Here is a 26,004-nt window from a genome sequence, read left to right as displayed (position 1 = left end):
CTAGCGATTCTTTCTAACAGGTTCTGCACTACCCTCTTGTCTTGAACCGCGGCCATAGCAGTGATTACACGTCTTTGTTCTGGCATTTCGACCGGTATGTCCACTATTTTGGTATTAGCTTTTGTAAGTAAGGCCATTGATCCTTTTTCGATCGCAGGAAGGCAGGCCCGTTTCATTATAACGACGAACCTACTAACTCCCTCACGCTCGCTCCGTGTGAGAGCATATCCGCGGGATTCTCGGCCGATGGTACATGCCTTCAATCTTTTGCCTTAGTAACGAGCTGGATTTCTTTAACGCGGTTGGCCACGAACACCTTCCATTTTCGCGAGGCGGACTTTATCCATTGAAGTGTAATTGTAGAGTTCGACCATAGTATCACCCTTTGCTATGAGATTTCCCATGCTCCCCGGATTTTCTCGATTAGTTTTTCTAATAATAAGGCCGCACTGAGCTCTAAACGCGGCAGCGATACCGCTATCACAGGTGCAACCCGCGATTTGGACATCAATAAGGTCGTGCGGTGTTGTCCGTCTGGTCCGGTGACGTGTACGTATCTAACGCGGTATCCGTACGCCCTTCAGCCCGCTTAATTGACCGCGAAATTTAAACCATCGGTGGTACAGGCTTGGGGACAATGTTTCGTTCCAGTCGATTGCTGCCTATCACGTTTCCTGCAAGATTAATTTTGCCACTATGTTGCACCCGAGCGGTGCAAGGAGTCCGTCCTCCGGGACCGTCACTTAGCGGTAGACGTGTAGAGTAATAAATATGCCGTTAATAACAATAACATACAATTCTTTATTATCTTTCTTTCGTTTACGAAGTATAATACTTGTAGCGGTACGAGTCGTTAGCTCGTACCGAACTAACTTGTCCGAGGTTCTGGGTTCGGGCTTTTTATATAATATTACTTTTCGTCTTGTCAGCAGAAAGAGGTGACTGTGTGTCTTACTACCTTTGTTGATATCTGATGTAATCGCTGACGAAACTGTATCGTAGGCTCAGCAGATTCCAATGGTTAGATAATCTGCTGAGTCTTTATAATTTTTATTGCACATGATGTGTCAATCGCCTGTGTGCAGGCTCGGGTTACAACAATTACAACAATCGGTCCCACTATACCGAATGGGTCAAACAAACTGGCAGTCTCGGCCAGAACGGCACGCATCGTGATACGTCTTTTCTGCCTACTCTCGTGTGCCTCAATTATGAACTCGTCGCGTTGTGAATTCCACTGTACCCCCAATATTTTTCGTTCGCCTTCGTCGGACAATACCGATAAACTCCGATCGCCCTGCTTGCCCTCAGGAAGCAGTTCTTGGTGATTCGCTAACCATTTTCTCAGTTCCATTTGACCGCGTCGCAGGATTAAAACAATCTGTTCGCGCGCTGTTTTAGCCTCGGTCAGGGTGTCTGCCCCGGTGAGCAGATCATTTATATAAAAATCCCTTATAATACTCGTCGCTCCGACCGGGCACTCCGATTCATGTGTTTCCGCCAAATGTTTTAGACACCGTGTAGCAAGAAACGGGGCGGACGTCATGCCATACGACACCGTGAGAAGCTCATATGTCTGAACCACCCCCCCTCCCCCCCGACCTCACGCCACAGAATACGCTGCAATTTTGTTTGCAATGCATCTACTAGTATTTGCCGATACATTTTTATTATGTCGGCTGTGAATACGTAACGCCAACTGCGAAATCTAATTAGAATAGATGTCAGATCTTGTTGTATGGTCGGTCCCGTCATTAGAATATCATTTAATGTACTACCGCTGCTCGTTTTACAGGATGCGTTATAGACAACCCTCAATTTTATTTCCGACTCACCCTTTTTTAGTACGCCGTGATGCGGCAAGTATAACGCACCCGGTATATTGCGCTCCCGAGAATCTATCGCTCGCATGTGTCCTAAACATTCGTACTCTTTAATAAATCGTACATATGCTTCCTTTAATTGTGCGTTTTGTTTGAATCTTTTCTCTAATTGCCAAAACCGTTTTAATGCGATGTTCCGCGACTCGCCCAGTAAGGAGAGGGCCCCCGGCTTCACCGAAAGCTTCACCACGTATCTCCCTCCCCTCTCGACACGTACATTCTTTATAAAATGTTCCTCACAAGCCTGTTCGCTCGCGGTTTCACGATAGGCCCCCGCGACCTCTTCCAATTCCCAAAATTGAATCATACTTTCGTGCAACTCTGCGTTCGTTATCATCGCGTGCAACGCGTAGGCTCCCGTTGGAGCCCGCGCGTTGTATCTCCCGATCTACCGGCCAGGACCCATCCCAGACGCGTCTTTTGTAGTGTGGCATGGTCTTGCGTGGCGCGTATCTGCCCAACGCATATCAAGTCCTAAAACAATTCGGCGTCGAAGAGCATGTTAACTGCGTCCGCCCAGTAAAACTGGGGGTCCGTCAGTTGAATACCTGCGGGTATCCTGATAGACTCGCGCATCAGAGAGACGGCCGGAATCCGGCCCGTGATCTGATCGGTCATTACGCATTCAATTTCGGCCTCGAATGCGCTTGTTTGTGAGCGTATACGAACGCGAGCAACCTGGATAGATTGCGTCGTTATCTTTCCGACACCCGATATGGTTAGGTTCACCGACCGTAATGGTTAACACAATAATTTCGCGGCCGCGACCGTGAGGAAATTAGCCTGCAAACCGGAATCTAACAAGACTCGTATCGATCTTCGCGAGTTTTGTCTATTATATACGTAAATTACTGCGGTCGACAGCAACACATCCGTCGCGCCCCTCGTACGTTCTCCACGCGCGACCAATGCTGTGGATTTACGCGATTCCATCCGCGAAATTCTTGCCGAGGGCCCCGACTCTCCCTCGCCCTGTTTCGTTCTCTCTTTTGTTTCATTTGAAAAATGTAGCAACGAATTATGCTTATTCTTACAAATTCTGCAACTTCCGTATGGATATTGCGCGGCTCGATACGAATTTGACCGGAGGTAGTTCAGACACAAGCCCCGCTTCTTTATTTCAATGATACGCTGTTCTATGAGTAACCCGGCGAAGTCCTGATACGCGTAAACCGTGTGATCATCGCGACAGTACGAATAGCTGACCGAACCCGCCGTCATGTGCAACGCCTGCCGCTTGCTGTCGGACCGCGGCAACGCGCGCGAGTCCTCACGCTTATGACTCGCGGCCTCTCGCCTCGGAATCGTCTCCAGCATGCGGCTGCGATGAGCTAAGAATTCTTTAAAAGTTTTCATAGTGGGTAACTCAGAACCAATTAACGACGCGTGTCATTCTCTCAGCGTGACCGAATCTAGTTTGGTACTTGACCAAAACACTAATATATCGTCTCATTTATTCGTCTCGCGTTTTAGAGCCTTCAGAGACAACAAATGTCGCGACACGCTATCGTATAAACTCCGAATTTCAATTGCATTCTTTTTGGTTAACGGTGGAAAATACATAATCACCTTAATATGCGCATACGCGATAGCCCTCTCATTACTGTATCGCTCGCCTAGCAAATTCCATGCAGCGTCATAATTTCCGTCGGATACTTTTAGCGCTTCTATAATACCAAACGCTTCTCCGGACAACGTTCCCTTTAAATATTGCAATTTTTCCACCTTTGCGAGGGAAACGTTGTTATGCACCACTGTGGTGAACATGTCGCGGAACGGAAGCCACTCTTCATACTTTCTGTTAAACAACGGCAGATTTAATTTAGGTAGTCTCACATGATTATACGCGACCGCGGCTTCCGTGCCGTTCGAATCGTTCACACTTGGTGTAGATGACGCCGTCACGCGCGGTTTGCAAACTCCGGCGATCTTGGTGCACAAATCATAATACGCGTTCTCAAATGCTTTGCGATTTCGCCCTTCGCTTTCGTCGAGATCTTCTATACGCGTTTGTATGGCGTTATATTCTTCTCAATACTCATCTAGCTTTTTTGTACGCTCGCACAATTAAACTCGCGTCGTCTTGTTTACGTTGGTCACGCAATTTGCATAACTCTCTACTCGCGTACATGCAGCCTTTATTGGCGCTCTCCGTTGCTTTAACTGCGCCAATAGATGTGCCGCCGTCGCATTGGGATCACTTGCCGATCCCCCAGCGGTCGCCATCTCGTAAAATTAATCACGCTTATCAATTTATTAGATTCTCAATCTCGCCGCACGCGTTTCGCACAAAGAATCTCAAATCTCGCGACTTGCCTTCACGCTTACACTACCGGACTAATCATTACAAGGAAATTGGTGCAGATTTTGTCCAGCTCACCGTTATGCAGCTTCTTGTCCTCGTCTCTCTGGAGTTCCCGTCAACTCCGTCACCATCGGTCCGCGCGGTCTCCCTCCGGTTGACCCTCCAACGGTCGCCTCCTCTCCTGGTCTTTCCACGCGAATCTGCCGACGTCCACTGGTCACCTTTTCCGGGCTGGATCCGGCTCGTAAAACCATCAATATGTCAGGGCCTCTAATTTGATTCTCTGAATTGAGAAAATCCTCCGGAATGTTGGTCGGAATGAATTCAGGCACTCGCGAATTATATTAATTTTGTCAATATAATTTTAATGTAGTCTCTTAAATACAAGAGTACTGCACGACCGTGAAAGTCATGTAGTTCGCCGGAAAAATGCTCCGTTGTACAAATCGCGAGTCGTAATAATTAATCGTGCGGCAGGCGTCGAGAATAAATGTGCGAGTTCTCTCCGCACGTGCCGCGCTCACCTTTTTATATGCATACCATTTACAGAAATTTCTAAAATTTCCTTTGTTAGCTCGCGAGTCGTTATCCTCTATGTTTTTCTTTTCGGTTATTATTAACGTACAGTGGTCTCGTCATAGCCAAGAAAAATATGTTATAATATAAGTTCTGTCAATATTTAAATCCGCGGTCTAGAATCTTCGAGACTTTCTTTTGTTCGCGGTTCTATGTCTCAACTTAATAAATGTGTAACGGGATGCCCGCGTGCATCCCGTTCCGGTGTCCACCGATGGGCTGCCACGATCGACCATCCGCCAGGCAAAACAAAGGGCGCGGTGCGCCCACCCTTTTTTAAGACATCATAAACGCGGACTTAGCGGGATCCCACCGAAAGAACGTTTTGCCGGCTAAGTCCGCATTCGAGCGAATAACGGAGATTCGCGAGCGTACGCGAAGCCGCAGATCAGTTTCCGGCCCGAACCACGCCAGACCGCGGCGCTTGGGAATACCCTTACTTGGAGCAGGTGTTCCCCAGGAGGTGCCGGAAAAAGAAGATAAAACGGGGCCATCCTCCGATCTAGAGCTCAGTTCCGATCAGATCCAGCGCGACAGCACGACAAGTTTCCGATCCGCTGCCGCGCCTTCCGATCCTAACACAAGCCGCAATCGAGCACGGGGTGAACGATAGTTTGTCTCCGCTGAGCGTTCTCAGCCGCCGCTTCCTTTCCGATACCGATTACCGGACGACCGAACCGCCCACGGGGTGAAGTGTGCTTCGCCTCTACCGAGTGTTCTCGGTGGCGGAAACTCGACGTTCAGTATCGGCGTCACTCCGAGCCGTCAGATATTCCGACGGCCCGAATCATCTCGCACGAGCACGGTCCATCAGGATGAGGAGTTCCTCGCCTCGGCCGAGAATTCTCGGCGGCCGGCCATCGCGTGCACAACTCCTATTTCCTGCCACGCGCGAATTAACGGGCTGCTCACATCTCGCGACGTGTGACAGCCCGCGGTGCGAACAACGATACATTGCGCGCGAAGAAGCTACATACGGAAAAACGACGTCGCGCGACCGCCGGAATAAACACCGCGTGCCACCTGCGTCCCGGCGCGTTGCCACGAAAAGACGCGCGTATTCGACGAAAACCAAGCGATCGCGTCGATGCTATAAATAGCTCAAAGCTCGCATTGTAAATACGTTTTTTGTAATCACCAAGTCGGTTGTAACCGCAAATAGAAATAAAACCGAGACTACACGAAACGGTACGTATCTAATTTCGCCCCGGCCGGATCCCGTACACGCATCGATCCGCCGCTGTCCGGCGGATCGCCAGGCCGAATGTCCGGCCCGATCGGATAAATCAGGGGGCGGTTTCAAGTTTGTGTAAAAGTGTAAGTAAATATGTTTGCGTGAGTACTTTTCTTTTTTTTCGATAGATGGTTTTATTGTATGTATGGTTTTTGTTTGCTCTGAAGTTTATTCGATAACGATAACCTTTATCTTTAATAATTGTGTCATTATTCGTTTACCGATCTGTTTTATTGTAATTTTTTTAAATTCTCGTATTTTTAAATTCGTATTCTAAAAAATGGATTTTCCTGAATGGTCAGAAGAGGAACTTCAATTGTATGTTTTTATTATTTAAAGTAAATGCTTAATAAAATGCTTTTTAAATTCTATTTAAAAAAGGATGTTTTACGTCTGAATTTGCTGAATCTCGAAATCTCGAATCTATTGTTGCCGTTTAAAACTCGCGCTGATTGGTTCTCTCTTGCTTGGCTTGCTTCTCGCCAAGCGAGAGAAAATGTCAGCTGTCAAAAAAGAGGTTTTGAGATTTGGTTGTTTGAAGTAAAACATTGCGCGCGCACAATTAATTATTATTAAAGCATGTTTCAAGGTTCGAATTGCTATTTTATCGAATTAATGCGCGCGCGCAGCGCGCGCCTGTATTGTTCTAGTAATTTAATAATTTGTATAATTTTTTTTTTATTTTTAATATAGGTTATTTCATGAGATCGACCAAATAGCTATTATTTATTATAATAATATGGATCAGGTAAATTTTTTTGAAATCGTGTTATAATTTGAATTACTTTAGCATAATTTACTTTAGGGCAAAGAAAAGGATAATAATTTTTCGAAAGATGTTCCTAATAAACATGAGAAAAAAAAAAAGGGAAGGAGATTCTTCAAAAACAAGTTAGTTCTTTTATTTAAATTTTTACATTTATATATAAATATGTTACATCTTTTTTTATTTTCAGAGAACAAAAAGATCTTTAAAAAGAATGTTAATTAAAATTAAATTTATAGTTTATTTGTTTTTTAAGGGGTTATATACAGTTAGAGGGCCGAAAAAAAGTGAATTTTCCAGAGTGTTTTCCGAAGAAACTTTTAAATTTATTAATCCAAAAATTAATACACATATTATGGTATCTTTTAACACTATTTTAAGACCTAAAATTAGTAAAAATATTTATTTGAAAAAGAGTTACAGCTGATCTCCGGGAACTCCTCTTAAAAAAGACGTTTTGCGGTGACCACTATATGTCGGAACTGGATCATCTGAAATTAAAAAACCAAACAGATTTCGTTAGAGTAATGTCAAATCTAGTAATTAATCGAAGGAATAAGCAAAATAAATTTTTTTAACAAAATGGCGGCTTCGAAAAAAAAAAATCGATTTTTCACCGAAATTTCGGCTCTAAATTGTTTATAAAAAATAAAATATTTATTGGAGAGAAAAAATCTTCGATCAATTACTAAAAAATATATTTAAGAAGGTCGTATTAAAATTTGAGACTAATCGGGCAAGCCGTTTTCGAGAAATGTTGGTCACCGACTTTGAAAATATCATTTTGAGAAAAACGCGTTTAAAGTTTAGAATGCACTTTACATAGAATAATTTTTTTTTTTTTTAACTTACATGGAGTTGTCAATTCCAGGACCATATAATACACCCTCCGCCGATTCAGCAGCTTCCAAGTTTTTCGGTGGCTGTTTTTATACTGGAGTGAATATTATCTATTATCAAATCGTAAGTGGGCTGTGATATAAAAGCTCACATGTCCATTAATCCACAAAATTTTTCTGCACCTTTTAACCCTAATCCGAGGACTCTCATGACAAATAGAAATCGTCGATTTATTTCATAAGAATGCGCGACAAAAGGACTAGAATTTATGTGACGATCTGCACACTTATCACACAGCAAAACAATTTTAAAACCAAGTCCTCGTTCAGAAGCAGTTTGAAATTTGATATTTCCGTCACAGATCTTACATTTCACATATTCAGAAATCGCGGCAAATACTGTGATAAAATTTAAAATGCGATACTCAACAACTGCTTACAGTTTCATAAAATATATCTTTAAACTTCATTCTTATCTCTAAACTATTTCTACTTTTGCAATCTTCTTTCTTCTTACAGCCGTTTCCTGAAAGTAAAAAACTTATATCCTACGCCTTTTTCCTTTTCTATTACCTACGCATCGAAAGAGAGAGAGATCACACCTCCATTCATTCTTTACATTATTTTGCCTTAATTCTACCTTAAATTCTATCTTTGGACCCCCGCTTCCGACGCTTTTTTCTTTCATACTTTCAATCACTCCTATTTTTCTCCCTTGTTCTTTCCAAATTTTCCAACCAATCTATCCCCCTTCCTTCCCCTCCCAGAATTTCCTCCACCACTTCCTCCCAACTATTCTCATTTCCCCAATCTATACATTCCTCCCATATATGTTCCCACGTTTCTTCCTTCTCTAAATATATTCTACATTTTCTTTTCTCCTCTCCCTCCCAATATTTATTTCCTCTCATTTCCTCATCTAATCTAAATTTTGCCATTCTTTGCCATTTTTCTTCTTTCCACCCCAATTTCAAATATCCTGGTATCCCTTCCTCTTTCACTTTTTATAATACTTATTAAATCTTGACTCTCTTATTTTTTTCCATCTTTCCTCTCTTTGCCATTCTTTATCCTTTTTCACCAAATATTCCCCCCTTATTTCCCCTCTTTCTCTTAAATCTTCCACCTCTTTTCCCGACCACCCAAATTTTTCAAAAATTCCTCTCTTCTTTTTCCCATTTTCCCTTGCTTCTTCCCTCCCTTGCTCTTTCCTTCATTTCTTCCCAGCACCATTTTGCTAGAACCCCTCCTTTCCCTTCTTCTAACCTTTTTTCATATTTCCATGCTCTCATCCCTGCTCTACCTTTCAATTTATCCCTCTGTAGTTCTTCTCTCACCATATATCCTGGTACATATCTTCTTACTCCCAGCACCCATCTCAGGTATTTTTCCTGTAATATCTCCACCTCTTCTCTTTCCTTCCATCCCCATATTTCCACGCCGTAATTAATAACCGACCATACCAGTTTATCAAATAGCCATATTCTTTTACTCCAATCTTTTCCGAATTTTCTTTACCTATACTCCACACCTGCCCCATTATTCTTGCCGCTCTTCTTACTCTGTCCTTTACATGCTCTTTCTGCTCTCCATTTCTCATAATTGTGTATCCCAAATACTTGAAACTTTTTACTTCCTCTATTTCTTCCCTTTCCATACCCATTTAGTTTTTTCCATCTTCCTCCCCCTTTCTACACCTCATTATCTTTGTTTTCTTTACATTCACTTCCAATCCCTTTTCCTTTACATATTCTTCCATACTTTTAATCATTCCTTTCATGCCTGCCTCATTTTCTGCCAGTAGCGCAATGTCATCCGCGTACGCCAGCGAGTAAACTCTCCTGTCTTTTATTCTTATACCCCCATCCTCCTTTTTCTAATTCTTCATCTATGTCTGCCAACAAGAGCGTGAACAAGCTAGGACTAAGCGGACAACCCTGTCTTACTCCTTTTGTTGTCCAGAAACTTTTCCCCTCTTTATCCTTCACCTTTACTTTATTCACCGTTTCCTCTAATATTTCTTCACACCTTCTTATCAATCCCTCCCTTACCCCTCTTTTCTTCATTGTTTCCACCAATTTTCTCCTGTCTACAGAGTCAAACGCCGCTCTCATATCTATAAACACAATTACCATTTTTCCTTCCTTTTCTTCTATCTTCTTATTTAGCAAATAATTTAACACATATATTTGATCCACTGTCCCCATGTCTCTTCTAAAACCGGCTTGACTTTGCGGTAATATTCCTTTTTCTTCTATTTCCTTTCTTGATCTTTCTGCTAACACAGATGCATACACTTTGTACGCAGTCTGTGTCAACGTTATCCCTCTATACTCTTCTACTTTTTCCCCTTTTTCTCTTTTTAGCACCGGAACTATCACATCTTCTCTCCATTCCTCCGGCATCCCCTCCCCTCTCCATACCCTTTTGCACATTTCCCATAATTTCTCTTTTACTTCCCCTCCTCCCCATTTCCATATTTTATTTTCTAAACCATCACTTCCTGCTGCTTTTCCTTTTTTCAACTTTCTTATTACATTTTCAAATTCTTCTCTATTTATATCTTCCTCATTGTCTTCTATTCTCTCTTCTCCTATTTCTTCTCTTACTCTCCATTCCACTCCTCCTAACATTTCCTTAAAATATCCATCCCATTCTTTAATTTTTATTTTTTCCTCCACTTCCTTCCTTTTTTTTCTTCCCTTGTTTACTACTTTCCATACTTCTCCCTCTGTTCTAATCTTTTCTATTTCTTTCTCCCATCTCACCTTTTCTTGCAATTTTTTCTCCTCACATAGCTTTTTATATTCTCTTTTCTTCTTTTTGTAATTCTCCTCACTCCCTTCCCCCTTTCTCCATTTTAACATTTCTTCTTTTACTTCACCTTTTTTTTTTTACAATCTTCATTCCACCATCTTTCTTTTGGTTTTTCCCCCTCCTCTTTTTTCATTTCTTTTTTAACTACTTTCTTTGTTTTCTCCAGTTCCTTACTAAAACTTATCCAATTTTCCTCCGTATTGTTTTCTTTCTCTCTTTTTTCTTTATATTTTTCCCTGAACATTTTCCTCTCCTTCTCACTCCAAGCCAGTCTCGTGCTCTTTTTTATACCATATTCACATCTTCTCCTCTTATCTCCCTCCCTTTTTATCGTCACTATTAAGGGTAAGTGGTCTGAGTCCACTTCCTCCCCCACCTTCATTTCTACTATTTCTCCTTTTGATTCCACATTACTGATTACATAATCTATCACTGTTTTTCCTCTTCCCCCTACATATGTCCATTCACCCTCTTCATCTCCTCATGTACAACCATTAACTATTCCCCATCCTGCTTCTTCCAAAGCTTTACAAAATTTTTTTCCTTTTCCTGTAATTTTTTTATCCTTTGTTTTCCTTTTTCTCTCTTCCTTGTCTTCTTCTTCTTTTTCCTCATCCCATAGCCCGCCCTCTACTCCCGTCCTCACAATAAAGTCTCCCCCTATCAGATATCTCGTTCCTTCCTCTTTTTCATCCATCCAATTTCTCATGTTCTCTGTTATGTCTTCTAAATCCTCATTTACATATACCCCTGCTATTTTCCACCGTACTTTTCCACTTTTTATCTTTATTCCTATCATTCCTTTCCTATCTTTAAATTCTAATTCTTCCTCTCCTTCCAATTCCTCCCTCCATCCTATCACCATTCCCCCCATTGCCCTCCCCTTCTTATTTTTCTTTTCTGCCCCCTTATTTATCCATTTATAGCCCTTTGGCAGTTTACTTCTTAACCCCTTCCATTTTTTTTCTTCCAACCAGGTTTTACATATATATCACCTCCCATTTCTCCATGTTCTTCCAAAAATCTTCATCCTTGTTTTCTATTCCTGCCACGTTCCAAAAAACTATTCTCACGTTTCTGTCTTTTACCTCCGCCTTTTCCTTTCCTCTCTCCTTTTTCCACTTTTCTTTTTCTTTTTGCTTTTTATCTTTTCTTTTTTCCTTTTTTTCTTCATCCTTTTCTTTTCCTCCTTCCTCATCTTTTCTCTCCACTTTTTCCAACTCATTTCCTTCTCTTCTTCCGCCTCTTTTCAAAAACTTACATTTAATCTATCTACTACCACCTTCTTCCTTTTATTTCCTTCTTTTTCAAACTCTTTCGCACCATCCCATTTTCTCAATTCTTCCTTCAAGTCATCCCATATCCACATTTTTTTATTTACCCATATCTTCTTGTATCCTATTTTTACCTGTTTTCCTTCTCTTTTCAATCTATCCGCTTCTCTCTTTATGAGCCATTCCACTTTCGTTTCGTATTCTGTTAGATCGTCTCCTATCCATTCCGTCCTGTCCTTTAATTTTCCCTTGCATCTTAATATTTCCAATTTTTCTTTAAAATTTTCCATCTTTACCCACACCATACCATAACCTCCTTTATTTACTCCTCCTATCTTATTTACATCCTCTATCTTTGCTTTCACTCCTGTTGTTTCTATTATTTCTCCCACTTGTTCTTTCAGCGCCTTTTTTTCCTCACTTTTTATCTTTATACCTCTTATTATTAAATTGTTTTTCCTCCATTCTTTCTTTTCTCTTTCTTTTGCCATTTCCAACATTCTCGTTCTTTCTTCTAAACTCAAAACCTTTCCCTGTAACTCTTCTGGTATTTCCAGTTTACCTCCCTCATATTTTTTTTCCCTTATTTTTTTTCCATTCCGTCTATTCTTTTCTCTAAATCTATATTCTCTTTTTTCCATATTTTTTTCAATTCTTTTATTTCTTTTCTTATTTGTACCTTTATTTCCCTTACTTCCTCCATCTGCGCTTGAATCCTTGCGAATCCACTTCTCATTTCCTTTATTACCTCTTTAAAACCTTCCTTGCTTATTCCCTTTTTACCTCCCTCTCCTGTTGCTTTCACCGGTGATCTGTACACTTTTACACTTTTCCTAAACCCTTCCAAACCCTCTATTTCGCCTTTTTCTTCCTGCCTTTCCTTCCTTTTCTCCCCTTGCTTCCACGCTTCCAAAATTGGCAAGCTGTTGGCCCTTTCCCTTCTTAGCAGCTCTACCTTTGCAGGTCTTCCCATTTTCTTTTTTATTTTCTCTTCTCCTTTTTCCTCTTTTTTTTCCTCACTTTCACTCTCCACAATTTCTTTTTCCTGTTCACTCATTTTCCAATCTTCCTTATCTCTTTTCCCTTTGTCTTTGATACTTCTAACTCTCTCCTTTACCCCCTTGCCTTCCTCCTTTCCTTTGTCTTACCCACGGTTTTTTCCCGTCACCGCCAACCTAACCTCAAAATGAACTCCTCTTTATACCTTCCCCGATTTTTCCCTTTATTCTTACCTTTGCTCTTTACCCTCACTTGCCCTCCTTAAAAACCCTTCCCTCTTTCCCTCAAACCAACCCTTTACCTCTAAAAAACTATTTTACTCCCACAAAACCTTTTTCTACATGCACTCGCTCAGACACACAACCGTTCGCTCTGCAATCGGAAACGAAAGTCGGATTAAAAACATTTTTGCGCTTTTTTAGTCTTGACTTACGTATGTTAAGAGATTTTCTCGTTTCTTTGGAACCTTTCATTTTTACGAAAAATTACAAAAAAAGTATGAACAAACTCACAAGTTTACTGCTTGGCTTAGCTGCTTATACTGGCTACCATTCTCAAATCTATTCCAGTTCGGGGTTAGAAAAGTCGACGTGGACACTTCAGGTACAAAAAAACACTAACACACTGTTGCTTTACACATGCAAATACATTAGAAAGGATCATTAACAATAGACAGGAGCATAAAAGCGATAGCGTTTCAGGTAGTCGCTACCGCTCCGACCTTGTACTTCCGAGCACTCTGAAACGCCTTTTCAAATTTACTTATAACTTAGGAAATATTCAGCGGAACTAAATGAAACTTTCTGTATATATTCTTAAATATATGTACATTAAGAAAAAAAAAAAAATCAATTTTTTGAAAATTCTAAGTGTATATAACCCCTTAAAAGAAATGCAAAACAAAAATTTAAAAGCAAATTTGAGTGCAATTTTCTCGACTTTAAGAAATACGAAACAATTTTGGCGAAAACCAAGAAATGATTTAAATTGTATGATACAAAATTATGGTCCAGCAACATGGTTTTTAACCCTGAGTCCGTTAGAATGACTATGGGAAGATTTAAGAGAATATATACGTGAAGTAAATAATTTTAAATACGAAATTTTAAATACAAACGAATTTATTGCTCGTGATCCTGTTTTTACTTCGAGATTTCTCGAAAATAAATTTAAAGGAATGTTAGATTTTATTTGTGCGGATACGAATCCAATAGGAAAAGTAAAACATTATTTTTGGCGTAGAGAATATCAAGGAAGAAATATTCAACATTTTTACATAATAATATGGGACTTTCGTTTCCGATAGCAGAGCGAACGGTTGTGTGTCTGAGCGAGTGCATGTAGAAAAAGGTTTCGGGGGAGTAAAATAGTTTTTCAGAGGTAAAGGGTTGGTTTGAGGGAAAGAGGGAAGGGTTTTTAAGGAGGGCAAGTGAAGGGAAAGAGCAAAGGTAAGAATAAAGGGAAAAATCGGGGAAGGTAAAAAGAGGAGTTCATTTTGAGGTTAGGTTGGCGGTGACGGGAAAAAACCGTGGGTAAGACAAAGGAAAAGAGGAAGGCAAGGGGGCAAAGGAGAGAGGTAGAGGTATCAAAGACAAAGGGAAAAGAGATAAGGAAAATTGAAAAATGAGCGAACAGGAAAAAGGAAATGTGGAGAGTGGAAATGAGGAAAGAAAAGAGGAAAAAAGAGAAGAGAAAATAAAAAAGAAAATGGGAAGGCCTGCAAAGGTAGAGATGTTAAGAAGAGAAAGGGCTAACAGCATGCCAATTTTGAAAGCGTGGAAGCAAGGAGAGAAAAGGAAGGAAAGACAGGAAGAAAAAGGCGAAATAGAGGGCTTGGAAGGATTTAGGAAAAGTGTGAAAGTGTACAGATCACCGGTGAAAGCAACAGGAGAGGGAGGTGAAGGGGGAATAAGCAAGGAAGGATTTGAAGAGGTAATAAAGGAAATGAAAAGTAAATTTGCAAGGATTCAAGCGCAGATGGAGGAAGTAAGGGAAATAAAGGTACAAATAAGAAAAGAAATAGAAGAATTGAAGATAATATGGAAAAAAGAGAAGATAGACTTAGAGAAAAGAATGGACGAGATGGAAAAAAGAATAAGGGAAAAAAAATATGAGGGAGGTAAACTGGAAATACCAGAAGAAATACAGGGAAAAATTTTGAGTTTAGAAGAAAGAACGAGAATGCTGGAAATGGCAAAAGAAAGAGAAAAGAAAGAATGGAGGAAAAACAATTTAATAATAAAAGGTATAAAGATAAAAAGTGAGAAAAAAAAGGCGCTGAAAGAACAAGTGGGAGAAATAATAGAAGCAACAGGAGTGAAAGCAAAGATAGAGGATGTAAATAAGATAGGAGGAGTAAATAAAGGAGGTTATGGTATGGTGTGGGTAAATATGGAAAATTTTAAAGAAAAATTGGAAATATTAAGATGTAAGGGAAAATTAAAGAACAGGACGGAATGGATAGGAGACGATCTGACAAAATACGAAAGGAAAGTGGAATGGCTCATAAAGAGAGAAGCGGATAAATTGAAAAGAGAAGGAAAACAGGTAAAAATAGGGTACAAGAAGATATGGGTAAATAAAGAAATGTGGATATGGGATGACCTGAAGGAAGAATTGAGAAAATGGGATGGTGCGAAAGAATTTGAAAAAGAAGGGAATAAAAGGAAGAAGGTGATAGCAGATAGACTAAATGCAAGTTTTTAAAAAGAGGCGGAAGAAGAGAACGAAATGAGCTGGAAAAAGTGGAGAGAAAAGAGGAAGAAGGAGAAAAGAAAAGGATGAAGAAAAAATAGAAAAAGGAAAGATAAAAGGCAAAAAGAAAAAGAAAAGGAGAAAAAGGAGAAAGGAAAGGAAAAGGCGGAGGTAAAAGACAGAAATGTGAGAATAGTTTTTTGGAATGTGGCAGGAATAGAAAACAAGGATGAAGATTTTTGGAAGAACATGGAGAAATGGGAGGTGATATATATGTGTGAAACTTGGTTGGAAGAAAGAAAATGGAAGAGGTTAAGAAGTAAACTGCCAAAGGGCTATAAATGGATAAATAAGGGGGCAGAAAAGAAAAATAAGAAGGGGAGGGCAATGGGGGGAATGGTGATGGGATGGAGAGAGGAATTGGAAGGAGAGGAAGAATTAGAATTTAAAGATAGAAAAGGAATGATAGGAATAAAGATAAAAAGTGGAAAGGTATGGTGGAAAATAGCAGGAGTATACGTAAATGAGGATTTAGAAGACATAACAGAGAACATGAGAAATTGGATGGATGAAAAAGAAGAAGAAACGAGATATCTGATAGGAGAAGACTTTAATGTGAGGACGGGAGAAGAGGGCGGGCTATGGGATGAGGAAAAAGAAGAAGAAGACAAGGAAAAGAGAAAAAGGAAAACAAAAGATAAAAAAATTACAGGAAAAGGAAAAAAATTTTGTAAAGCTCTGGAAGAAGCAGGATGGCGAATAGTTAATGGTTGTACAAAAGGAGATGAAGAGGGTGAATGGACATATGTAGGGGGAAGAGGAAAAACAGTAATAGATTATGTGATCAGTAATGTGGAATCAAAAGGAGAAATAGTAGAAATGAAGGTGGGGGAAGAAGTGGACTCAGACCACTTACCGTTAATAGTGACGATTAAAAGGGAGGGAGAAATGAGGAGAAGATGTAAATATGGTATAAAAAAGAGCACGAGACTGGCTTGGGGTGAGAAGGAGAGGAAAATGTTCAGGGAAAAATATAAAGAAAAAAGAGAGAAAGAAAACAATACGGAAGAAAATTGGAGAAGTTTTAGTAAGGAACTGGAGAAAACAAAGAAAGTAGTTAAAAAGGAAATGAAAAAGAGGAGGGGAAAAACCAAAAGAAAGATGGTGGAATGAAGATTGTAAAAAGAAAAAAGGTGAAGTAAAAGAAGAAATGTTAAATTGGAGGAAGGGGGAAGGGAGTGAGGAGAATTACAAAAAGAAGAAAAGAGAATATAAAAACTATGTGAGGAGAAAAATTGCAAGAAAAGGTGAGATGGGAGAAAGAAATAGAAAAGATTAGAACAGAGGGAGAAGTATGGAAAGTAGTAAACAAAGGAAGAAAAAAAAGGAAGGAAGTGGAGGAAAAAATAAAGATTGAAGAGTGGGACGGATATTTTAAGGAAATGTTAGAAGGAGTGGAATGGAGAGTAAGAGAAGAATTAGGAGGAAAGAGAATAGAAGACAATGAGGAAGATATAAATAGAGAGGAATTTGAAAATGTAATAAGAAAGTTGAAAAAAGGAAAAGCTGCAGGAAGTGATGGTTTAGAAAATGAAATATGGAAATGGGGAGGGGGGGAAGTAAAAGAGAAATTATGGGAAACGTGCAAAAGGGTATGGAGGGGGGAGGGGATGCCGGAGGAATGGAGAGAAGGTGTGATAGTTCCGGTGCTAAAAAGAGAAAAAGGGGAAAAAGTAGAAGAGTATAGAGGGATAACGCTGACACAGACTGCGTACAAAGTGTATGCATCTGTGTTAGCAGAAAGATCAAGAAAGGAAATAGAAGAAAAGGAATATTACCGCAAAGTCAAGCCGGTTTTAGAAGAGACATGGGGACAGTGGATCAAATATATGTGTTAAATTCTTTGCTAAATAAGAAGATAGAAGAAAAGGAAGGAAAAATGGTAATTGTGTTTATAGATATGAGAGCGGCGTTTGACTCTGTAGACAGGAGAAAATTGGTGGAAACAATGAAGAAAAGAGGGGTAAGGGAGGGATTGATAAGAAGGTGTGAAGAAATATTAGAGGAAACGGTGAATAAAGTAAAGGTGAAGGATAAAGAGGGGAAAAGTTTCTGGACAACAAAAGGAGTAAGACAGGGTTGTCCGCTTAGTCCTAGCTTGTTCACGCTCTTGTTGGCAGACATAGATGAAGAATTAGAAAAAGGAGGATGGGGGGGTATAAGAATAAAAGACAGGAGAGTTTACTCGCTGGCGTACGCGGATGACATTGCGCTACTGGCAGAAAATGAGGCAGGCATGAAAGGAATGATTAAAAGTATGGAAGAATATGTAAAGGAAAAGGGATTGGAAGTGAATGTAAAGAAAACAAAGATAATGAGGTGTAGAAAGGGGGGAGGAAGATGGAAAAAAACTAAATGGGTATGGAAAGGGGAAGAAATAGAGGAAGTAAAAAGTTTCAAGTATTTGGGATACACAATTATGAGAAATGGAGAGCAGAAAGAGCATGTAAAGGACAGAGTAAGAAGAGCGGCAAGAATAATGGGGCAGGTGTGGAGTATAGGTAAAAGAAAATTCGGAAAAGATTGGAGTAAAAGAATATGGCTATTTGATAAACTGGTATGGTCGGTTATTAATTACGGCGTGGAAATATGGGGATGGAAGGAAAGAGAAGAGGTGGAGATATTACAGGAAAAATACCTGAGATGGGTGCTGGGAGTAAGAAGATATGTACCAGGATATATGGTGAGAGAAGAACTACAGAGGGATAAATTGAAAGGTAGAGCAGGGATGAGAGCATGGAAATATGAAAAAAGGTTAGAAGAAGGGAAAGGAGGGGTTCTAGCAAAATGGTGCTGGGAAGAAATGAAGGAAAGAGCAAGGGAGGGAAGAAGCAAGGGAAAATGGGAAAAAGAAAGAGAGGAATTTTTTGAAAAATTTGGGTGGTCGGGAAAAGAGGTGGAAGATTTAAAGAAAGAGGGGAAATAAGGGGGAATATTTGGTGAAAAAGGATAAAGAATGGCAAAGAGAGGAAAGATGGAAAAAAATAAGAGAGTCAAGATTTAATAAGTATTATAAAAAAGTGAAAGAGGAAGGGATACCAGGATATTTGAAATTGGGGTGGAAAGAAGAAAAATGGCAAAGAATGGCAAAATTTAGATTAGATGAGGAAATGAGAGGAAATAAATATTGGGAGGGAGAGGAGAAAAGAAAATGTAGAATATATTTAGAGAAGGAAGAAACGTGGGAACATATATGGGAGGAATGTATAGATTGGGGAAATGAGAATAGTTGGGAGGAAGTGGTGGAGGAAATTCTGGGAGGGGAAGGAAGGGGGATAGATTGGTTGGAAAATTTGGAAAGAACAAGGGAGAAAAATAGGAGTGATTGAAAGTATGAAAGAAAAAGCGTCGGAAGCGGGGGTCCAAAGATAGAATTTAAGGTAGAATTAAAGCAAAACAATGTAAAGTATGAATGGAAGTGTGATCTCTCTCTCTCTCGACGAGTAGGCAATAGAATAGGAAAAAGGCGTAGATATAAGTTTTTACTTTCAGGAAACGGCTGTAAGAAGAAAGAAGATTATAAAAGTAGAAATAGTTTAGAGATAAGAATGAAGTTTGAAAATATATTTTATGAAATTGTAAACAGAAAATTGGGGAAGCGAAAGTCCCGGTGTACCTCTGAGGAGAAATAAAAACCTTATATATACATAATAATATGGATTGAAAATGCCCCGATTATAGGGGATTCAACAAGTGACGAAGTTGGTGAATTTATATGAAAACATGTTAATTGTAATATTCCATGTCCAAAAATATCACCAACTTTATACAGAAGGTGTTTTATTCCCTTGCGGGGTACACCGGACCTCCGCTCCGTTTACAATTATTTCTTTCCCAATGCTTAAACTATTATACAACTATCCTCCATATACCAAAATACTAATTCTAACATTAGAGAGAGAGAGCCACATTTCACCCATACTTCCATTCCTCTCACACATGCTACGGGACCTTCGCTTCCGGCGCATTCTTTTTAATCTTCCCATTCACCTCATTCACACTTCTAACCTTCATTTTCCTCTTTTCTTCTTCTAAAAACATCTTTATCTACCATCTTTTTCTACTACCTTTTAATCTCATTTTCCTATACTAACTCTTACAATCTTTTCCCTATCTCACTTAATCCAAACCTCTTTCTCTTTACCTCATTCTCTTTTATTACCTGTTCTTCCCACCTTTCCTTTCTCATGCCTTTCCATTCCCTCAGTTCTTCTCTTACCTCATCCCACACCCATATTTTATTCTCTATCCACAATTTCATATAACCCTTTTTAACCATTTTTCCTGCCCGTCTTAATCTCTCAGCTTCCGCCCTGATAATCCATTCTGCTTTCCTTTCCTTTACCGTTAAATCATCTTGAATCCATTCTTTTCTATTCCTTAACTTTACTTTTCCTTTAAAAACCTCCAATTTCTCTTTTATACTCTCAAATTTTACCACCACCATTCCCATCCCCTCCTTATTAATTGCTCCTATTTTCCTCACTTCTCCAACTTTAACCTCTGCTCCCGTCATCTTTATTATTTCCTCTACATTTCTTCTCCAAACTTCCTTTCTCCCTTCCATTATTTTCACGCCTTTTATTATTATATTCTTCTTTCTTACTTCTCTATCTTTTCTTTCTCTATCTAACTCCAAACTCATGACTCTCTCTACCAATCCACTTTCTTTTCCTATATTATCTTCTATGAAACTTTCCTTTTTTTCTTCTATCTCCGCCTTATTTTCATCCTTTACCTTTCCCGCTTTTTCTAACTTTTCTTCCCAGCCATTCATAGTTTTTTCTATTTCCTCGAATCTCTTTTTTACTATCTCTTTTTCTTTCTCATTTTCCTTCTTCTTCTCTTCTATCTCTTTTTCCTTCTCTTCCCAATCCCTTTTTATCTTTTTTTTATCTAATTCCAAAGTCTTTAATCTTTCTTCTATTCCACTATCCTTTCCTATTTTAACTTCATCTAACCTTTTATCTTTAACTTCTGTCCCTTCTTCCTTTTCTCCTCTTACTTTTCCTGCTCTCTCCAATATTTCTTCCCAATTTTTCATTCTATTTTCTACTTCCTCCATTTTCTTCTTTAGCCTCATCGTTTCTTTCTCTTTTTCCCCCCTTTCCTTTCCTATCCTCTCTATTTTACCATCCCAACCTTTCATTCTTCTTTCTACTTCCTCAACCTTTTTTCTAATCCTTTCTTTTTCTTTCTCCATTTCTTCCTTTTCCTTTCCAAACTTTTCTATTCTATTTTCATATTCTTTAATTTTCTTTTCCATATCTACTATTCTTTTTTTAAACATTTCTTTATCTCTTTCACAACCCTCCACTATTTCCACTAAACACTTCTTTATCTCCACATTACATTCTGCTGTATCTTTTAACTCCTTTGCCATCACACCAAAACCCGTTCTTAATTCTTTTATAATTTCCATCCATCCTTCCTGCTGCATATGTTTGCCTTTGCCTTTACCCTCCAATACTTTTTCATTCATGTTCCTGAACTTACTACTCCTTTCTCGATCTTATCCTTTCCTACCTTACCTACTCCTTGCTCTTTTATTCCCCACTGTTCTACCCGTCCAACTGCTTCACTTTTCTCCTACTAAAAACTCCACTACACTTCCCTCTTAATTACTCTGTCATCTATGCTTAACTTTCCTTTGTCTTCTACCCACATCTAACCTCAAAACATCTATCTCCTTTCCTTATCTTTTCCTTTCTTATTCCTCTTCCCCCATTCTTCCCTCCATTTACCCTTTTTCCTACTAACTTTCTCTTTCACTACAACTCATTCCTGTCTAAATCTTGCCCTTCGTTTCCCTTTAAACCTTTGTCGCTCTTACACCACACATTCACCCATCCACCTCATGCGCAACCGGAAACGGAAGTCTCTATCACCAACTTTATATAAACGAGTTATTACTCATCAACAACATAAACATAACGATTATTCCCTTCGTACAAAAAAAAAAAAAAAAAAGTTGGTCGAATAGATGATTATTATATAAAAAGACCTAAAGAAATGGAATCCAAATCATTATTTAATTTCGTAAAGTAGTATGAAATTACGAAAGATAAACCAAAAGATGTAGAAATAGAAATTTATAAAATGGCAAATGAAAATTATGTTAAAAAAAGAAAAAGAGGTAATCTAATTAATCATTATAAGTATGATGTTAATACACGTCCGGAAGAATATTTTTTCTCAATGTTGCTTCTTTTTAAACCATGGAGAAAATTGAAAGATTTAAAAGACGGATATGAAACATATACTTAATTTTTTCAAAAAAAAAAGATACATTTAGAAAAAGTAATGCAATATCATGAAAAAATAATTGAAATTAAAAATGCATTTGAAACTGCTAAACAATTAGTTCAACAATATGTAGAAGAAAATGAAAAGAAAAACGAGTCACAAGAAGATCCTGAGAATCCTATTGGAGTTCAAAACGTAATAGTAGGAGAAGTAATGCAAGATTTTAAAGAATTAGAGGGAAAAAAAAGAAGATATAGATATTTCAGAAATGATAACAAAATTAAACGCAGATCAAAAAAAAGTTTTTGAAAAAATTGTACAAACAATAACATCGGAAAAATTGATATTAAGATTATATGTAAGTGGAGAAGGAGGAACAGGAAAAAATTTTTTAATAAAAACAATAAAATATTGGATAAAACAAAATCTAAAAAAGAAAACGGCAATAGCAGCACCAACAGGAATTGCAGCGTTTAATGTAGATGGATTAACAATACATAGATTGTTGCAATTACCTGTTGAACATGGATATTCTGATAAATATAAACCATTATCAGATCATGTTTTGAAAGTCTTAAGAGCAGAATTAAAGGATGTAATTCTTTTTGTTTTTGATGAAGTATCAATGATATCAAACATAACACTAATGTATATTCATTTACGTTTATGAGAAATATATGATACAACTGATTGTAATGAAGGTTGGTTTGGGAAAAAGCATATTCTTCTCTTAGGAGATTTATTGCAATTACCACCAGTACATGAAGAACCAGCATATGTACAATTGTCAGAAAGTAAGACAAATAAATTGCTGGGATTTTTAAATGTAAGTAATATATGGGTCAATTTATTTGAATACGAAGAATTAAAAATTAATAAGCGTCAGCAAGGAGACGAAACATTTCGTGATTTATTATCAAAGATACGTATAGGAGTATTAACTAAAACAGATTGTGACAAACTTGAAAAAAGAAAAATATCATTGAAAGGAGAAACTTTTGATGAAAAATTAGAAAATTTATGTAAGTACATTGAAAATTTGCCGAATGAAACAGTGTGTATATTTCCAACACGACACATGTGTGATGTATTAAATTCAGCAATGTTAAAACGAATATCATCAAATAAAATTATATTAATTGCGGAGGATACAATTGATTGTATATCATTTATAAAAAAAAGAGTAACAAAAGAATTATCAGAAAAAGATGAAGATAATTCAAGAACAGCAGATTTAGTAAAAAAAATAGTAATTAAAATAGGAGCTAAAATAATGATAAGACGAAATATAGATGCAAGTTTAGGACTTGTGAATGGAACAATTGCCAAAGTAATATCTGTAGTAAAAGAAACATCTCAAAACAATATTGATAAAATTTAAATTCTTTTACCAAATAAACAAGAATATTTATTAGAACGGATTAGTGTTAAGTTTCAGGTGTATGCGAGTGCATATGTAATTCGAAAACAATTTCCAATATCTTTAAGTTATGGCATCACTATTCATAAAAGCCAAGGATTAAGTTTAAAAAATGTAATAATGGATATAGGGAATTCTATATTTAGTTGTGGACAAATTTATGTGGCATTATCACGAGTAAAATCATTAAATGGTTTATATTTAATTAATTTTGATCCATATAAAATAATAGCAAGTAAGGAAGCTATTATTGAATACAACAGATTAAAGAATAAATATAATTATAAAACAAAATTGTATAAACCTACAACTGAAAAATATTAGAAAGTGAATGATTTTTTATGGTTCTTACCGAAAATAATTAGTAATGTACAAAAAACAAATAAAGAAAAAGAACAAAATATAAATTGGAATATTCGAGGTTTTCAAAATGAGGATAAAAGTTCATGTTATGCAAATACTGCAATTCAAAGTTTATTACATATAAGTTTAATTAGAAAAAAATTACTAAATGGAGAAAAATTAGATGTTTTAAGTAAATTAGCACATCGATATGAAAGAGGAATACAGAATTTAAATACAAAAGAAATAAGACAATATTTAGGAGAACATTTTGAACAAAGTAAAAAACAAGATGTAAGGGATTTTATAAATACTGTATGTAATAAACATGAACTTTTAAAAAATCTGATACAACATAAGTTGAAATGTACAACACGTTGTAAAACTTGTGAAATTACAAAAATAAATATAAATAGTAATATACTTTTGTCAATTTCTATAAATCAATGAAAAAAGAAAAATTATAATTTATTGGAATTAATAAATATAACAAATTCACAATGGAGAGAAACAAAAAATAAATTATGTGAACAATGTGGTTCTAAAAATTTATTAATAAAAAAAGAAATAATGGACACCAAAAATATAGTAATTATACATCTTGACAAATTTACGAACGAAGTAGATGAAACAAAAATTAAAGAACAAAATATAAATATAAATACAGTGCCAACACAAAAAATTTTAATAACAGGAAAATATTATAAGACAATGAGTGCAATATTTCATCAAGGAATAAGTATAGAAAAGGGATATTATACGAATCTTTGTTGAAATGGTAAAGCAAGTAAATGGATTGAAATCCATGATTTACAAATTAAAATAAGACAATGGCCTAAAGGGGCAAAAAATTCTTATATATTTTTCTTAGAAAAGGAAGGAAAAAAAAAAGGAAAAAATTTTAGGTTTTTTTGAAAAAAAAAAAAAGAGAAAGAGAGAGAGAGAACACAGTGTCAAGTTTTTTTTTTTTTTTTGGCCCTTTTGGTATTCTTTTTTTGAAAAGTGTGTATATACGGGCGTATCTGATCCGGCGCTAGGATGTCCGTGTGGGGCCGCTGGGTTAATTGAAACCCTTCAACGTCGACGACCACGTAACGGTCGTGGTCTAACACTTTTTTTATTACGTACGGGCCTTTGTACTTCGGGATCAATTTTTTATTAATGCCGGCCACTGTCTCTACATTCCTAATTTCTACGTACTCTCCGACTTTATAACGACGCGCCGCTTTCCTACGTAAATTGTATCGTTCGGCACCTGAACGTTGCGCATTATTTATTTTCTCGCTTGCCGTATTCCGGAGCTCGTCAAAGTCTCGCTTGACTTCGCCTTCTTTCGCTACTATCTCTCGCAGAGAATCGTATGCCTTGCCCCGTTGTTTGAGGCCAAACAATAATCGCGTCGGAGTCTCGTCGGTCACGCGACATACCGTATTATTTAATAAGAATTCCACCTGCTTCAATATACAGTCCCATTTACAAGGTGTCTCACACAGTTTCGCAATCATCGGAGTAATCATTCGATTATAACGCTCGACCTGGCCGTTTGCTCTCGGCGTGCTTACAGCTACCAAAACGTGCTCGATCGCCTCGACTCGCATTTCTTCTTTAAATGCTTTGGATGTGAAGCACGTCCCTCAATCGGATATTAGTCGTTTCGGCCTACTGTACGCCCGAAAATAATCGCGAAGGTGTTTTAGTGTTTCCTCGGTCGTCGTACTTTTACATGGATAAAGTCTTACATATTTAGTAAACGCGTCAACGATCACCAGCAGGTGTCGATAACCCCGACCGGTTTTTTCTAATGGCCCCATATGATCGATGTGTATAGTCGCGAACGGTGCGTTCTTCTTCGGTATGTTGTGTAAATCCCTTCGGCCTTGCCGTTCGGCGAAGAGAATTCAATACATTTGAGGCAATTATCTATGTATTCTCGCACTTTTGTTTGCATTCCGGAAAACCAATAAATTCTCGTTATGTTCTCGATAACTTTTTTGATTCCTACGTGGCCTAGATCGTCGTGACACGTACGGATCACGTTCGATTCCATGGAACGTGGGACATAAAATCGAAGACTTTTATTTTTTTCTTTCCGGTAGACAACCCCGTCGCGCAATTCGTAATTTTTTACTTCTTCTTTTTCTAATTTCTCTCGTATCGTTCGAATCTCCGTATCGCGGTCCTGACAAACGGACAAAGTCCTTTCTAATGTGCTACCCTCGAGCGTGAGGACACTGTGGCACCTACTAAGCGCATCAACGTGATGTATACGTTTCCCGGGACGGTGGATAATTTCATAGTCGTAATTCTGTAGAAATAAAGCCCAACGCGAAATTCGAGGATTTATGTCTTTCTTTTTTAGTGTTAATCGGAAACTATCACAGTCTGTAATTATTTTAAATTTCTTTCCCGCTAGATATATATGAAACCGTTTTAGCGCGCACACGACTGCCAGGCACTCCAACTCGAAACTATGATACTATGATTCGGCGGGTGTAGTGCGCTGGCTCCAAAAGGAGATCGGACGCCACGTGCCGTCCGCCTGCTTCTGT

At 38.1% G+C, this 26,004-nt stretch overlaps 5 protein-coding genes across 5 annotated transcripts; 2 read left to right on the top strand and 3 right to left on the bottom strand.

Annotated features, from left to right (window-relative positions):
- Positions 1 to 1,021: 1,021 nt before the first annotated feature.
- Positions 1,022 to 1,546, bottom strand: LOC139101292 (uncharacterized). The gene has a single exon (XM_070654325.1). The coding sequence runs from the start codon at positions 1,544 to 1,546 to the stop codon at positions 1,022 to 1,024; it is 525 nt and encodes a 174-aa protein (XP_070510426.1).
- Positions 1,547 to 3,332: 1,786 nt separating this feature from the next.
- Positions 3,333 to 4,109, bottom strand: LOC139101291 (uncharacterized). The gene is made up of 2 exons (XM_070654324.1): positions 4,013 to 4,109; positions 3,333 to 3,880 (listed from the first exon to the last, which is right to left on the bottom strand). The coding sequence occupies exons 1-2, from the start codon at positions 4,107 to 4,109 to the stop codon at positions 3,333 to 3,335; spliced, it is 645 nt and encodes a 214-aa protein (XP_070510425.1).
- A 10,207-nt stretch (positions 4,110 to 14,316) lies between these two features.
- LOC139101290 (uncharacterized protein PF3D7_1120000-like) lies at positions 14,317 to 15,399 on the top strand. Its single transcript, XM_070654322.1, has 2 exons — positions 14,317 to 14,886; positions 14,968 to 15,399. The coding sequence occupies exons 1-2, from the start codon at positions 14,317 to 14,319 to the stop codon at positions 15,397 to 15,399; spliced, it is 1,002 nt and encodes a 333-aa protein (XP_070510423.1).
- A 4,144-nt stretch (positions 15,400 to 19,543) lies between these two features.
- Positions 19,544 to 20,929, bottom strand: LOC139101288 (golgin subfamily A member 6-like protein 22). Its single transcript, XM_070654321.1, has one exon. It carries the CDS (start codon positions 20,927 to 20,929, stop codon positions 19,544 to 19,546), a length of 1,386 nt encoding a protein of 461 aa, XP_070510422.1.
- An 821-nt stretch (positions 20,930 to 21,750) lies between these two features.
- Positions 21,751 to 23,074, top strand: LOC139101287 (uncharacterized). The gene is made up of 4 exons (XM_070654320.1): positions 21,751 to 21,903; positions 22,130 to 22,288; positions 22,412 to 22,715; positions 22,794 to 23,074. The coding sequence occupies exons 1-4, from the start codon at positions 21,751 to 21,753 to the stop codon at positions 23,072 to 23,074; spliced, it is 897 nt and encodes a 298-aa protein (XP_070510421.1).
- Positions 23,075 to 26,004: the final 2,930 nt, after the last annotated feature.

Source organism: Cardiocondyla obscurior, linkage group LG03 (assembly GCF_019399895.1).
Source record: "Cardiocondyla obscurior isolate alpha-2009 linkage group LG03, Cobs3.1, whole genome shotgun sequence".
In the NCBI taxonomy this organism is placed as follows: domain Eukaryota; kingdom Metazoa; phylum Arthropoda; class Insecta; order Hymenoptera; family Formicidae; genus Cardiocondyla; species Cardiocondyla obscurior.
Note: the sequence above shows the minus strand (reverse complement) of the source record. Positions and strands in the feature narration are given on the sequence as shown.